Source organism: Leuresthes tenuis, unplaced genomic scaffold, assembly GCF_036924035.1.
Source record: "Leuresthes tenuis unplaced genomic scaffold, fLeuTen1.0.hap1 SCAF_8, whole genome shotgun sequence".
In the NCBI taxonomy this organism is placed as follows: Eukaryota; Metazoa; Chordata; class Actinopteri; order Atheriniformes; family Atherinopsidae; genus Leuresthes; species Leuresthes tenuis.
The window spans coordinates 155628-172317 of NW_027325362.1; the positions used below are offsets into that span (position 1 = coordinate 155628).

General features: G+C 48.8%; 1 protein-coding gene across 1 annotated transcript in view; it reads right to left on the minus strand.

The window, feature by feature from the left end:
- LOC140313358 (uncharacterized) overlaps positions 1 to 16690 on the minus strand; it is a 32027-nt gene that overhangs the window by 13126 nt on the left and 2211 nt on the right. The window contains exons 6-14 of the mRNA XM_072391432.1: positions 13199 to 13334; positions 13004 to 13084; positions 12760 to 12921; positions 9957 to 10066; positions 9760 to 9871; positions 9654 to 9682; positions 9497 to 9588; positions 9285 to 9399; positions 5627 to 5797 (exon numbers count right to left, since the gene is read on the minus strand). Coding sequence (XP_072247533.1) covers positions 5627 to 5797; positions 9285 to 9399; positions 9497 to 9588; positions 9654 to 9682; positions 9760 to 9871; positions 9957 to 10066; positions 12760 to 12921; positions 13004 to 13084; positions 13199 to 13334 — 1008 coding nt within the window. The remainder of the gene's footprint in view (positions 1 to 5626; positions 5798 to 9284; positions 9400 to 9496; positions 9589 to 9653; positions 9683 to 9759; positions 9872 to 9956; positions 10067 to 12759; positions 12922 to 13003; positions 13085 to 13198; positions 13335 to 16690) is intronic.

Here is a 16690-nt window from a genome sequence, read left to right on the forward strand (position 1 = left end):
CACTGCCTTAATCACACCCTTGACCTTTGACTTATGGCATTGAGAGTGAACAGTTAACAGTGTTCCCTCATAACTCTGTCTTGTCTGACCATTTTTTAATAACTTTTGAATTTACATTACTTGACTACACGGTTTCTGAGAAGAATTCTACATATAGAAGGTGTCTGTCAGAGAATGCTGTAACCAGATTTAAAGAGTTGATTTCATCATCCTTTTCTTCACTGCCATGTGCTGATATGACAGAGGACGGCTACCTAAACTTTACTCCAGTAGAACTTGACTCTCTTGTTGACAGCACTATAGCTTCAATGCGTACAACACTGGACAATGTTGCCCCTCTGAAAAGGAAGGTAATCAGTCAGAAGAGGCTGGCTCCTTGGTATAATTCACAGCTGCTTTAAAGCAGACTGAAGAAAGCTGGAGAGACAGTGGCGTTCCTCTAATTTAGAAGAGTCTCAATTAGTCTGGAAAGATAGTTTAATAACGTATAAGAAAGCACTTCGTAAAGCTAGAACTGCTTATTATTCATTATTGATAGAAGAGAATAAGAATAATCCCAGGTTTCTCTTCAGCGCTGTAGCCAGGCTGACAAAGAGTCCGAGCTCTGTTGAGCCATGTATTCCTTTAACTCTCAGCAGTCATGATTTCATGAGATTCTTTATCAATAAAATTGTTTCTATCAGAGAGAAGATTGATGGAATCCTTCCCACTATTATCACTGATGTATCATCAAGTAGAGCAGCTTTAGAAGTATCTTTAGAACCTGATTTGTATTCAGACGGCTTCTGCCCAGTTGATCTCTCTGAGCTAACAACAGCAATAGTCTCTTCTAAACCATCAACTTGTATGTTAGACCCAATCCCAACCAGACTGTTCAAGGAGGTTTTCCCCTTAATTGACACTTCCATATTGGATTTGATCGATCGGTCTTTGTTGATAGGATATGTACCTCAGACTTTTAAGGTTGCTGTAATTAAACCTTTACTTAAAAAACCTACTCTTGATTCAGAAGTGTTGGCTAATTATCGACCTATATCCAATCTCCCTTTTTTGTCTAAAGTTCTTGAAAAAATAGCTGCAGTTCAACTTTGTGATAATTTACATAGAAATAATCTGTTTGAAGAGTTTCAGTCAGGATTCAGAGTGCATCATAGCACAGAAACAGCACTGGTGAAAGTTACCAATGATCTCCTGTTAGCCTCTGATAGCAGACTTGTTTCTTGTCCTGTTGGATCTCAGAGCTGCATTTGATACGATCGATCACAGCATTCTGTTACAGAGACTTGAACATGTTATTGGGATTAAACCAAATGAAATCAATAGGTTGGTCAGACTACAACCTCTCACATAACAACCTCCTTGACCCAAACCAATCTTGGTTTAAAAGTGGACACTCCACCGAAACGGCTCCGTTAGCTGTGACAGAAGCCTTAAAAGAAGCCAGAGCGACAGCTAAGTCCTCTGTACTTATCCTTTAGTCCATGCTCTCTAGCATCACAGGGAGAGCACACTCCTGGTTTGAATCGTACCTCACTGGTCGGTCCTTCAAAGTATCCTTGTTTGGTCACACTTCTGCAGCGCACCACCTCGCCACAGGGGTCCCCCAAGGCTCAGTACTGGGACCTCTTCTCTTTGCCATATACACCAACTCACTGGGACAGATCATCCAATCACATGGCTTCTCATACCAATGTTATGCTGATGATACCCAGCTCTATCTGTCATTCCCACCTGACGACCACACGGTCTCAGCTGAATCTCAGACTCTCTCTGACATATCAACATGGATGAAAGCCCATCACCTCCAACCTAACCTCCCAAAAACTGAGCTGCTGGTCTTCCCAGCCAAACCAACCACACATCACAGCATCTGCATCCAAACTGAATCCCTATCTCTGGCTCCATCAAAGGTTGCTACAAACTTGGGTGTCATGATTGATGACCAACTAACCTTCAAAGATCACGTTACCTCGGTTGCTCGTTCAGCTGCTTTGCATTAAACATAAGAAAGATCAGACCATACCTGACCCAACATGCCCCCCAGCTCCTGGTGCAGGCCATGGTCATCTCCCACCTTAACTACTGCAACGCTCTCCTAACTGGTCTCCTAACTGGTCTCCTAACTGGTCTCCTAACTGGTTTCCTAACTGGTTTCCTAACTGGTCTCCTAACTGGTCTCCTAACTGGTCTCCTAACTGGTTTCCTAACTGGTCTCCTAACTGGTCTCCTAACTGGTTTCCTAACTGGTCTCCTAACTGGTCTCCTAACTGGTCTCCTAACTGGTTTCCTAACTGGTCTCCTAACTGGTTTCCTAACTGGTCTCCTAACTGGTCTCCTAACTGGTCTCCTAACTGGTTTCCTAACTGCTCTCCTAACTGGTTTCCTAACTGGTCTCCTAACTGGTCTCCTAACTGGTTTCCTAACTGGTCTCCTAACTGGTCTCCTAACTGGTTTCCTAACTGGTCTCCTAACTGGTCTCCTAACTGGTCTCCTAACTGGTTTCCTAACTGGTCTCCTAACTGGTTTCCTAACTGGTTTCCTAACTGGTCTCCTAACTGGTTTCCTAACTGGTTTCCTAACTGGTTTCCTAACTGGTCTCCTAACTGGTCTCCAGCCTGTGAAACCTCTGCAGATGGTCCAGAACGCGGCGGTGCGTCTGGTCTTGGATCAGCCTAAAAGAACACGTCCCCCCTCTGTTCATTGAGCTCCTCTGGCTGCCCTTAGCCGCCCGCATCAGATCCAAGTCCCTGATGTTAGCTACAAAGAGCTTAATGGAACGGCTCCATCTACTTGAATGCTCTTGCAAAGGCTTCTGTCCCAACTGGGTCCCTCCGTTGGTCCCAGGATTGTCGTCTAGCAGCTCCTACACCACGCCTAAGACAATCCAAACTCTGTTCATGTGTCGTCCCACGATGGTGGAATGACCTACCGAGCGCTACCAGAACAGGGGCGTCCCTGTCTATCTTCAAGAAGCTCCTGAAAACCCAGCTCTTCAGAGAGCATCTCCTATCCCAGCACTTACCTTGTACTTCCCTCCCCCCTCTATCTCTGCACTTTATCTTTCTGCACTTCCTTCTATGCCTGCACCCTATCTCTACTCTGTCCCCTCTGACAGAGTCGGACTCCTGGGTTCCTTCTATGGAGCTTATTGTTAGCTTTTTATAAAGCTGTTATATCTTCATTTGTAAGTCTCTTTGGATAAAAGCGTCTGATAAACACAGAAACAGAAACATAAACAAGCCTGTCTTAAAGACATAAAGACCTGGATGACTCAGAACTGTCTGCTTTTAAATTCAGACAAAACTGAAGTTGTTCTCTTTGGACCTGAGCGCTTCAGGGAGAAATTGTCTAGTTATATAGTTACTCTAGATGGTATTTCATTGGCTTCTAGTCCTACAGTGAGGAACCTTGGAGTTATTTCTGACCAGGATCTGTCCTCTGACCCACATATAAAACAGGTTTCTGCCTTCTTTCACCTTCGTAATAAATCAGGACCATCCTGTCTCAGGGTGATGCAGAGAAACTGCTCCATGCATCTGTTCCTTCAGGACTGAACTACTGTAATTCCTTATTATTGTTCTGTCCCACAGATTCTCTGAAAAGCCTCCAGCTGATCCAGAACCCTGCAGCCAGAGTTCTGCTGAGATCTAACAGCAGAGATCATGTTTCTCCAGTTTTAGCTTCTCTTCATTGGCTCCCTGTTAGATTCAGAATAGAATAGAATATAATAGAGTTTCTAAAAGCAGAATGGGAGGCAGAGCCTTCAGTTATCAGGCCCCTAAAAGCAGAATGGGAGGCAGAGCCTTCAGTTATCAGGCCCCTAAAAGCAGAATGGGAGGCAGAGCCTTCAGTTATCAGGCCCCTAAAAGCAGAATGGGAGGCAGAGCCTTCAGTTATCAGGCCCCTAAAAGCAGAATGGGAGGCAGAGCCTTCAGTTATCAGGCCCCTAAAAGCAGAATGGGAGGCAGAGCCTTCAGTTATCAGGCCCCTAAAAGCAGAATGGGAGGCAGAGCCTTCAGTTATCAGGCCCCTAAAAGCAGAACGGGAGGCAGAGCCTTCAGTTATCAGGCCCCTAAAAGCAGAATGGGAGGCAGAGCCTTCAGTTATCAGGCCCCTAAAAGCAGAATGGGAGGCAGAGCCTTCAGTTATCAGGCCCCTAAAAGCAGAATGGGAGGCAGAGCCTTCAGTTATCAGGCCCCTCTCTGTGGAACCAGCTGCCAGTTTGGCTTCAGGAAGCAGACACCCTCTCTACCTTTAAGATCAGGCTGAAACTTTCCTTTTTGATAAAGCTTATAGTTAGGGATGGCTCAGGTAATCCCGAAACATCCCATAGTTAAGCTGCTATAGGCTTAGACTGCTGGGGGACCTCATCTGTCACACCTTTCCTCACTTTGCTCTCTTTTCCCCCTGTTTAATTTCTCAAAGGATTTTATGTCCATGTGACATTATTGTGGTTATTAACTTGTGTTTCCCTGTTCCAACAGGTATCCTTTGAATGGTGTTATGGTGTTTTTCCCCCCTCTTTTCCCTCTTTTCTGTCTTCTCAAACCCCAGCTGGTCGAGGCGGATGGCCACCCTTCCTGGTTCTGGTTCTGCCAGAGGTTTCTCCCTGAGTCTGGTTCTGCCAGAGGTTTCTTCCTGAGTCTGGTTCTGCCAGAGGTTTCTTCCTGGTTCTGGTTCTGATGGAGGTTTCTTCCTGAGTCTGGTTCTGCCAGAGGTTTCTTCCTGGTTCTGGTTCTGCCAGAGGTTCCTTCCTGGTTCTGGTTCTGCCAGAGGTTTCTTCCTGGTTCTGGTTCTGCCAGAGGTTTCTTCCTGGTTCTGCCAGAGGTTTCTTCCTGAGTCTGGTTCTGATGGAGGTTTCTTCCTGGTTCTGGTTCTGCCAGAGGTTTCTTCCTGGTTCTGCCAGAGGTTTCTTCCTGGTTCTGGTTCTGATGGAGGTTTCTTCCTGGTTCTGGTTCTGCCAGAGGTTTCTTCCTGGTTCTGGTTCTGCCAGAGGTTTCTTCCTGTTAAAGGGAGTCGTTCCTTTCCACAGTCCCTCAGGCTCAGGACGGGAGATTGGACTGAAGAGATGTTTCGGTCCAATCTGTTGGTTTCCTTAGCTAGGATATTGTTTCTGAATTGGCTCTATAGGAATGAATTGGAAGTATAGCTAGAGGTGTTCCGTGCACAGAACACCTCCCTGGTGAGGTGGGAGGAGACCCAGGACACGTTGGAGAGACTATGTCTCTCGGCTGGCCTGGGAACGCCTCGGGGTCCCCCCGAAAGAGCTGGAGGAAGTGGCCGGGGACAGGGAGGCCTGGGTTTCTCTGTTAAAGCTGCTGCCCCCCCGACCCCAGGAGAAGCAGCAGATAATGGATGGATGGATGAATTCATTGGATTATTTTAAAATTATTTAATTGGATTTCATTGAAGTATGATTACAATGTATTTAATTTCAATTGGCTTGAATTGGACTATATCATTTCCGTGCCTTGAGATGACATTTGTTGTAATCTGGCGCTTTATAAATAAAACTGAATTGAATTGAAGTGAAGGAACTCTTAATTATTTGTCTGTTTTATTGTATAATTTTCACAGCTTTGAAATGAAGCCTTAATTACTTAATTAATTCGTGAATGTTCCTCACCTGAGGCCACATGGGATGTGAACAGCGCAGGTCGTCATGGAGACGGCACTCCATCCATTTCTGCGTCATGCGGAGCTTCCTCCTCGACCGCAGGATGTCCTGCACCTCCCTCAAAACCTCCTCCAGCGTCAGCAGGAGCGCCAGGACCACAAAGAGGACACGCCACCAGTCCTGAGACAGAGAGGAAGACAGGTGATACAGACAGGTAAACACAGGTGATACAGACAGGTAAACACAGGTGATACAGACAGGTGATACAGACAGGTAAACACAGGTGATACAGACAGGTGATACAGACAGGTAAACACAGGTGATAAAGACAGGTAAACACAGGTGATACAGACAGGTGATACAGACAGGTAAACACAGGTGATACAGACAGGTAAACACAGGTGATACAGACAGGTGAAACAGACAGGTAAACACAGGTGATACAGACAGGTAAACACAGGTGATACAGACAGGTGATACAGACAGGTAAACACAGGTGATACAGACAGGTAAACACAGGTGATACAGACAGGTGAAACAGACAGGTAAACACAGGTGATACAGACAGGTGATACAGACAGGTAAACACAGGTGATACAGACAGGTAAACACAGGTGATACAGACAGGTGATACAGACAGGTAAACACAGGTGATACAGACAGGTAAAGACAGGTGATACAGACAGGTGAAACACAGACAGGTAAACACAGACAGGTGATACAGACAGGTGAAACAGACAGGTAAAGACAGGTGATACAGACAGGTGAAACACAGACAGGTAAACACAGACAGGTGATACAGACAGGTGAAACACAGACAGGTAAACACAGGTGATACAGACAGGTGAACACAGACAGGTAAACACAGGTGATACAGACAGGTGAAACACAGACAGGTAAACACAGGTGATACAGACAGGTGAAACACAGACAGGTAAACACAGGTGATACAGACAGGTGAAACACAGACAGGTAAACACAGGTGATACAGACAGGTGATACAGACAGGTAAACACAGGTGATACAGACAGGTAAAGACAGGTGATACAGACAGGTGAAACACAGACAGGTAAACACAGACAGGTGATACAGACAGGTGAAACAGACAGGTAAAGACAGGTGATACAGACAGGTGAAACACAGACAGGTAAACACAGACAGGTGATACAGACAGGTGAAACAGACAGGTAAACACAGGTGATACAGACAGGTAAACACAGACAGGTAAACACAGGTGATACAGACAGGTGAAACACAGACAGGTAAACACAGGTGATACAGACAGGTGAAACACAGACAGTTAAACACAGACAGGTGAAACACAGACAGCTAAACACAGGTGATACAGACAGGTGAAACACAGACAGCTAAACACAGGTGAAACACAGACAGGTGAAACACAGACAGGTAAACACAGGTGATACAGACAGGTGAAACACAGACAGGTAAACACAGACAGGTGATACACAGACAGGTAAAGACAGGTGATACAGACAGGTGAAACACAGACAGGTAAACACAGGTGAAACACAGACAGGTGATACAGACAGGTGAAACACAGACAGGTGAAACACAGACAGGTAAACACAGGTGATACAGACAGGTGAAACACAGACAGGTGAAACACAGACAGGTGAAACACAGACAGGTAAACACAGGTGATACAGACAGGTGATAGACAGACAGGTAAAGACAGGTAAACACAGGTGATACAGACAGGTGAGACCCGACAGGTAAACACAGACAGGTAAAGACAGGTGAGACCCGACAGGTAAACACAGACAGGTAAAGACAGGTGAAACACAGACAGGTAAACACAGGTGATACAGACAGGTGAAACACAGGTGATACAGACAGGTGAAACACAGACAGGTAAACACAGGTGATATAGACAGGTGAAACACAGACAGGTGATACACAGGTGATACAGACAGGTGAAACACAGGTGATACAGACAGGTGAAACGCAGACAGGTGAAACACAGACAGGTAAAGACAGGTGATACAGACAGGTGAAACACAGACAGGTGATACACAGACAGATAAACACAGACAGGTGATACAGACAGGTGAAACAGACAGGTAAAGACAGGTGATACAGACAGGTGAAACACAGACAGGTAAACACAGACAGGTGATACAGACAGGTGAAACAGACAGGTAAAGACAGGTGATACAGACAGGTGAAACACAGACAGGTAAACACAGACAGGTGATACAGACAGGTGAAACACAGACAGGTAAACACAGACAGGTGATACAGACAGGTGAAACACAGACAGGTAAACACAGGTGATACAGACAGGTAAACACAGGTGATACAGACAGGTAAACACAGACAGGTAAACACAGGTGATACAGACAGGTGAAACACAGACAGGTAAACACAGGTGATACAGACAGGTGAAACACAGACAGGTAAACACAGACAGGTGAAACACAGACAGCTAAACACAGGTGATACAGACAGGTGAAACACAGACAGCTAAACACAGGTGAAACACAGACAGGTGAAACACAGACAGGTAAACACAGGTGATACAGACAGGTGAAACACAGACAGGTAAACACAGGTGATACAGACAGGTGAAACACAGACAGGTAAACGCAGACAGGTGATACACAGACAGGTAAAGACAGGTGATACAGACAGGTGAAACACAGACAGGTAAACACAGGTGAAACACAGACAGGTGATACAGACAGGTGAAACACAGACAGGTGAAACACAGACAGGTAAACACAGGTGATACAGACAGGTGAAACACAGACAGGTGAAACACAGACAGGTGAAACACAGACAGGTAAACACAGACAGGTGATACAGACAGGTGAAACACAGACAGGTGAAACACAGACAGGTAAAGACAGGTGATACAGACAGGTGAAACACAGACAGGTAAACACAGACAGGTGATACAGACAGGTGAAACACAGACAGGTGAAACACAGACAGGTAAACACAGACAGGTGATACAGACAGGTGAAACACAGACAGGTAAACACAGACAGGTGATACAGACAGGTGAAACACAGACAGGTGATACAGACAGGTGAAACACAGACAGGTGAAACACAGACAGGTAAAGACAGGTGATACAGACAGGTGAAACACAGACACGTAAACACAGACAGGTGATACAGACAGGTGAAACACAGACACGTAAACACAGACAGGTGATACAGACAGGTGAAACACAGACAGGTGAAACACAGACAGGTAAACACAGACAGGTGAAACACAGACAGGTGAAACACAGACAGGTGAAACACAGACAGGTAAACACAGACAGGTGAAACACAGACAGGTGAAACACAGACAGGTAAACACAGGTGATACAGACAGCTAAACACAGGTGAAACACAGACAGGTGAAACACAGACAGGTGAAACACAGACAGGTAAACACAGACAGGTGAAACACAGACAGCTAAACACAGGTGAAACACAGACAGGTGAAACACAGACAGGTAAACACAGACAGGTGAAACACAGACAGGTGAAACACAGACAGGTAAACACAGGTGATACAGACAGCTAAACACAGGTGAAACACAGACAGGTGAAACACAGACAGGTGAAACACAGACAGGTAAACACAGACAGGTGATACAGACAGGTGAAACACAGACAGGTGAAACACAGACAGGTAAACACAGGTGAAAGACCTGGGGTAAGACGTATCGATCAGGTGATTCTCGGTGGACAGAAACAGAGATGGCGACAGTTGTCCAGGAAAGGTTGAAGAGGAAATTGAGGATCAGGAGAAGCCACGCCCCCAACCTGTCAGCAACAGAGATGGAGGTATAATACAGGTATAATACCCTCAGGTATAAAGGTTGTGATGTCTGAAAAATTAGACCAATCAGAGAGGGTTCACCTTCCATAGAGTTTCCACTTGACCTCGATCAGTTTGAGAAACACCGGACTCATGATGAGGTCCAGTTTCCGCTCCTGAACAACGACCTGCAGCTGACAAACAGAACTGTTTATAATCTGTCATTTGGGATATGTCAGAGTTTGGTGTTTTAACTTACTGGAGACATCGGATCACTGACCACTGCTTCTAAAACACACAGAGAGAAAGTGAGGACAACAGCTGCTGAGCTGCAGTGCACATATACCTGATCTTTTACCGTGTACCTTGCAGGTGTTTCTCAGGTGAGTGGCGCTCTGGTTCCATCAGGTTAAGGTAGAAGTACTGCTGTCTGGTCATTGCGTCCTTCACATGGAACTGACTGAGTGCCAGCTGGGCCTGAAAAGAACACAGCTGTGAGTTCGCTAACTGTATCTGGACCAATCAGAGCACAGCATTCTGTCAGTGGGTGGAGCTTTGTTACCACAGGACTCATCCGACCAATCAAAGCAGTTATACAGAGCTGTCCATCAGAGTCCTTCACCCCTGCCTCCGCCCCCATTTCCAGCAGGACACGGGCTGCTTCGCTACGATCTGAAAGCAAAGTGATGTCACTGATGATGTCAGTAGTAATGTTGAATTGGTACCTCAAATTGTAAGCTAGAACATGAAAACTGGTTTGTTTTTTAATCTCAGTTTATTACAAAATAAGGGAGAAAAAAAAGATAGATTTCTCCATTACTCCTGGTCTGAGTTTTAACAACAAATTAATATTTTCCTATAAAAATAAAGTCAACAAAACAGCTGTTGAATATCTGTTAAATGAATAATACCGGCTGGAATATTTTACCGTTACCTAGCTACCTACTTTTAGGGGGAAACTATGGAGGTTAGCAAAGTGACCAAAAGTTCTTACTTCAGGTATGATTTTTTTTTCATTTTTCAGAGACAGAAGACAAAAACAACAAGTTCCTCGTTCTTATTGAACGCAGCACAATGTGAGACTGTGTCAGCCAAGGTGGTGACGATGTCAGCCAAGGTGGTGACGATGTCAGCCAAGGTGGTGACGAGGTCAGCCAAGGTGGTGACGATGTCAGCCAAGGTGGTGACGGTGTCAGCCAAGGTGGTGACGAGGTCAGCCAAGGTGGTGACGATGTCAGCCAAGGTGGTGACGATGTCAGCCAAGGTGGTGACGATGTCAGCCAAGGTGGTGACGAGGTCAGCCAAGGTGGTGACGAGGTCAGCCAAGGTGGTGACGATGTCAGCCAAGGTGGTGACGAGGTCAGCCAAGGTGGTGACGATGTCAGCCAAGGTGGTGACGAGGTCAGCCAAGGTGGTGACGAGGTCAGCCAAGGTGGTGACGAGGTCAGCCAAGGTGGTGACGAGGTCAGCCAAGGTGGTGACGAGGTCAGCCAAGGTGGTGACGATGTCAGCCAAGGTGGTGACGGTGTCAGCCAAGGTGGTGACGAGGTCAGCCAAGGTGGTGACGAGGTCAGCCAAGGTGGTGACGATGTCAGCCAAGGTGGTGACGAGGTCAGCCAAGGTGGTGACGAGGTCAGCCAAGGTGGTGACGATGTCAGCCAAGGTGGTGACGGTGTCAGCCAAGGTGGTGACGAGGTCAGCCAAGGTGGTGACGAGGTCAGCCAAGGTGGTGACGATGTCAGCCAAGGTGGTGACGAGGTCAGCCAAGGTGGTGACGAGGTCAGCCAAGGTGGTGACGATGTCAGCCAAGGTGGTGACGAGGTCAGCCAAGGTGGTGACGAGGTCAGCCAAGGTGGTGACGATGTCAGCCAAGGTGGTGACGAGGTCAGCCAAGGTGGTGACGAGGTCAGCCAAGGTGGTGACGATGTCAGCCAAGGTGGTGACGAGGTCAGCCAAGGTGGTGACGATGTCAGCCAAGGTGGTGACGAGGTCAGCCAAGGTGGTGACGAGGTCAGCCAAGGTGGTGACGAGGTCAGCCAAGGTGGTGACGAGGTCAGCCAAGGTGGTGACGATGTCAGCCAAGGTGGTGACGAGGTCAGCCAAGGTGGTGACGATGTCAGCCAAGGTGGTGACGAGGTCAGCCAAGGTGGTGACGGTGTCAGCCAAGGTGGTGACGATGTCAGCCAAGGTGGTGACGATGTCAGCCAAGGTGGTGACGATGTCAGCCAAGGTGGTGACGATGTCAGCCAAGGTGGTGACGAGGTCAGCCAAGGTGGTGACGAGGTCAGCCAAGGTGGTGACGATGTCAGCCAAGGTGGTGACGAGGTCAGCCAAGGTGGTGACGAGGTCAGCCAAGGTGGTGACGAGGTCAGCCAAGGTGGTGACGATGTCAGCCAAGGTGGTGACGAGGTCAGCCAAGGTGGTGACGGTGTCAGCCAAGTTGGTGACGGTGTCAGCCAAGGTGGTGACGAGGTCAGCCAAGGTGGTGACGAGGTCAGCCAAGGTGGTGACGAGGTCAGCCAAGGTGGTGACGAGGTCAGCCAAGGTGGTGACGATGTCAGCCAAGGTGGTGACGGTGTCAGCCAAGGTGGTGACGAGGTCAGCCAAGGTGGTGACGAGGTCAGCCAAGGTGGTGACGATGTCAGCCAAGGTGGTGACGAGGTCAGCCAAGGTGGTGACGATGTCAGCCAAGGTGGTGACGAGGTCAGCCAAGGTGGTGACGAGGTCAGCCAAGGTGGTGACGAGGTCAGCCAAGGTGGTGACGAGGTCAGCCAAGGTGGTGACGATGTCAGCCAAGGTGGTGACGATGTCAGCCAAGGTGGTGACGAGGTCAGCCAAGGTGGTGACGATGTCAGCCAAGGTGGTGACGATGTCAGCCAAGGTGGTGACGAGGTCAGCCAAGGTGGTGACGGTGTCAGCCAAGGTGGTGACGAGGTCAGCCAAGGTGGTGACGAGGTCAGCCAAGGTGGTGACGAGGTCAGCCAAGGTGGTGACGATGTCAGCCAAGGTGGTGACGGTGTCAGCCAAGGTGGTGACGATGTCAGCCAAGGTGGTGACGAGGTCAGCCAAGGTGGTGACGAGGTCAGCCAAGGTGGTGACGATGTCAGCCAAGGTGGTGACGATGTCAGCCAAGGTGGTGACGGTGTCAGCCAAGGTGGTGACGGTGTCAGCCAAGGTGGTGACGAGGTCAGCCAAGGTGGTGACGAGGTCAGCCAAGGTGGTGACGAGGTCAGCCAAGGTGGTGACGATGTCAGCCAAGGTGGTGACGAGGTCAGCCAAGGTGGTGACGATGTCAGCCAAGGTGGTGACGGTGTCAGCCAAGGTGGTGATGATGTCAGCCAAGGTGGTGATGATGTCAGCCGTACCCGTGTTGGCAGCGAGCTGCAGTGCTGTCCGCTGTTTGTAGTCAGTGCAGCTGAGGGAGGCTCCGGCCTGCAGCAGCAGTCTGATGGAGCCCACAGCATCGTTCTTGGCAGCGTAGTGAAGCGGCGTCTGCTGGTCCAGCAGAGTGCAAGCACCTGGATCAGCTGACAGTGACACACACACCTATAGCCTTCTCAGCACACACAGATCTGCTCTGGCTTTCTCTCTGTGGTTGACCACACGCACCTTTTTGGTCCAACAGGAACCGGACCATATCCTGGTAGTCCAGCGCTGAGGCCACATGCAGAGCAGTAACTCCAAACTGATCTGAGCGAAGAAGGTCAGAGCCACGGTCCACAAAGAACCGCATAACATCCACGCTCCAGGCCCGTGATATCTGAACCACAAACACATATCTGTCTCTGACATATTCAGGTGTACAGTCACTGCTGTGGGAACAGCAAGCTGGAGGCACATAAAGCTGTGTGACCTCATGCAGGACGGTCTGTCCGTACATGTCCGAGCTGTTTGGATCAGCACCATCTGACACCAGCTTGTCCAAGAGCTGCAGATCCACCTGAGAACAGACACACCTTAAGGCTGATGTCACATGCTCTGATTTACCCTTTTACTGTTACCTGCTCAGTGTAGCCTTGTAAGAGCTTCCTGGTCACTGGGTAAAAGTTACCTGGTCACCTAGTCAGCCTTACTAGGTCAACTGGTCAGAGTTACCTGGTCACAGTTACCTGGTCACAGTTACCTGGTCACCTAGTCAGCCTTACTAGGTCAACTGGTCACAGTTACCTGGTCACAGTTACCTGGTCACACTTACCTGGTCACAGTTACCTGGTCACAGTTACCTGGTCACCTAGTCAGCCTTACTAGGTCAACTGGTCACAGTTACCTGGTCACAGTTACCTGGTCACACTTACCTGGTCACAGTTACCTGGTCACCTAGTCAGCCTTACTAGGTCAACTGGTCACAGTTACCTGGTCACAGCTACCTGGTCACAGTTACCTGGTCACAGTTACCTGGTCAGAGTCCTGGTCACAGTTACCTGGTCACAGTTACCTGGTCAGAGTCCTGGTCACAGTTACCTGGTCAGAGTCCTGGTCACAGTTACCTGGTCACAGTTACCTGGTCAGAGTCCTGGTCACAGTTACCTGGTCACAGTTACCTGGTCAGAGTCCTGGTCACAGTTACCTGGTCACACTTACCTGGTCACAGCTACCTGGTCACAGCTACCTGGTCACAGTTACCTGGTCACAGTTACCTGGTCAGAGTCCTGGTCACAGTTACCTGGTCACAGTTACCTGGTCAGAGTCCTGGTCACAGTTACCTGGTCAGAGTCCTGGTCACAGTTACCTGGTCACAGTTACCTGGTCAGAGTCCTGGTCACAGTTACCTGGTCACAGTTACCTGGTCAGAGTCCTGGTCAGAGTTACCTGGTCACAGCTACCTGGTCACAGTTACCTGGTCACAGCTACCTGGTCACAGCTACCTGGTCACAGTTACCTGGTCACAGTTATCTGGTCACCTAGTCAGCCTTACTAGGTCAACTGGTCAGAGTTACCTGGTCACAGCTACCTGGTCACAGTTACCTGGTCACAGCTACCTGGTCACAGCTACCTGGTCACAGTTACCTGGTCACAGTTATCTGGTCACCTAGTCAGCCTTACTAGGTCAACTGGTCAGAGTTACCTGGTCACAGTTACCTGGTCACAGTTACCGGGTCACCTAGTCAGCCTTACTAGGTCAACTGGTCACAGTTACCTGGTCACAGTTACCTGGTCACACTTACCTGGTCACAGTTACCTGGTCACCTAGTCAGCCTTACTAGGTCAACTGGTCAGAGTTACCTGGTCACAGTTACCTGGTCACCTAGTCAGCCTTACTAGGTCAACTGGTCACAGTTACCTGGTCACAGTTACCTGGTCACCTAGTCAGCCTTACTAGGTCAACTGGTCAGAGTTACCTGGTCACAGCTACCTGGTCACAGTTACCTGGTCACAGTTACCTGGTCACCTAGTCAGCCTTACTAGGTCAACTGGTCAGAGTTACCTGGTCACAGTTACCTGGTCACCTAGTCAGCCTTACTAGGTCAACTGGTCAGAGTTACCTGGTCACAGTTACCTGGTCACCTAGTCAGCCTTACTAGGTCAACTGGTCAGAGTTACCTGGTCACAGTTACCTGGTCACACTTACCTGGTCACAGTTACCTGGTCACCTAGTCAGCCTTACTAGGTCAACTGGTCACAGTTACCTGGTCACAGCTACCTGGTCACAGCTACCTGGTCACAGTTACCTGGTCACAGTTACCTGGTCAGAGTCCTGGTCACAGTTACCTGGTCACAGTTACCTGGTCAGAGTCCTGGTCACAGTTACCTGGTCAGAGTCCTGGTCACAGTTACCTGGTCACAGTTACCTGGTCAGAGTCCTGGTCACAGTTACCTGGTCACACTTACCTGGTCACAGTTACCTGGTCACAGCTACCTGGTCACAGCTACCTGGTCACAGTTACCTGGTCACAGTTACCTGGTCAGAGTCCTGGTCACAGTTACCTGGTCAGAGTTACCTGGTCACACTTACCTGGTCACACTTACCTGGTCACCTAGTCAGCCTTACTAGGTCAACTGGTCACAGCTACATGGTCAGAGTCCTGGTCACAGTTACCTGGTCACACTTACCTGGTCACAGTTACCTGGTCAGAGTCCTGGTCACAGTTACCTGGTCACACTTACCTGGTCACAGTTACCTGGTCACAGCTACCTGGTCACAGCTACCTGGTCACAGTTACCTGGTCACAGTTACCTGGTCAGAGTCCTGGTCACAGTTACCTGGTCACACTTACCTGGTCACAGTTACCTGGTCACAGTTACCTGGTCAGAGTCCTGGTCACAGTTACCTGGTCACACTTACCTGGTCACAGTTACCTGGTCACAGTTACCTGGTCAGAGTCCTGGTCACAGTTACCTGGTGGGAGTCCTGGTCACAGTTACCTGGTCACAGTTACCTGGTCAGAGTCCTGGTCACAGTTACCTGGTCGGAGTCCTGGTCACAGTTACCTGGTCACAGTTACCTGGTCAGAGTCCTGGTCACAGTTACCTGGTCACACTTACCTGGTCACAGTTACCTGGTCACAGTTACCTGGTCAGAGTCCTGGTCACAGTTACCTGGTCACCTAGTCAGCCTTACTAGGTCAACTGGTCACAGTTACCTGGTCACAGTTACCTGGTCACCTAGTCAGCCTTACTAGGTCAACTGGTCACAGTTACCTGGTCACAGTTACCTGGTCACAGTTACCTGGTCAGAGTCCTGGTCACAGTTACCTGGTCACACTTACCTGGTCACAGTTACCTGGTCACAGTTACCTGGTCAGAGTCCTGGTCACAGTTACCTGGTCGGAGTCCTGGTCACAGTTACCTGGTCACAGTTACCTGGTCAGAGTCCTGGTCACAGTTACCTGGTCACAGTTACCTGGTCAGAGTCCTGGTCACAGTTACCTGGTCACCTAGTCAGCCTTACTAGGTCAACTGGTCACAGTTACCTGGTCACAGTTACCTGGTCACCTAGTCAGCCTTACTAGGTCAACTGGTCACAGTTACCTGGTCACAGTTACCTGGTCACAGTTACCTGGTCACCTAGTCAGCCTTACTAGGTCAACTGGTCACAGTTACCTGGTCACAGTTACCTGGTCACAGTTACCTGGTCACCTAGTCAGCCTTACTAGGTCAACTGGTCACAGTTACCTGGTCACAGTTACCTGGTCACCTAGTCAGCCTTACTAGGTCAACTGGTCACAGTTACCTGGTCACAGTTACCTGGTCAGAGTCCTGGTCACAGTTACCTGGTCACACTTACCTGGTCACAGTTACCTGGTCACAGTTACCTGGTCACACTTACCTGGTCACAGTTACCTGGTCAGAGTCCTG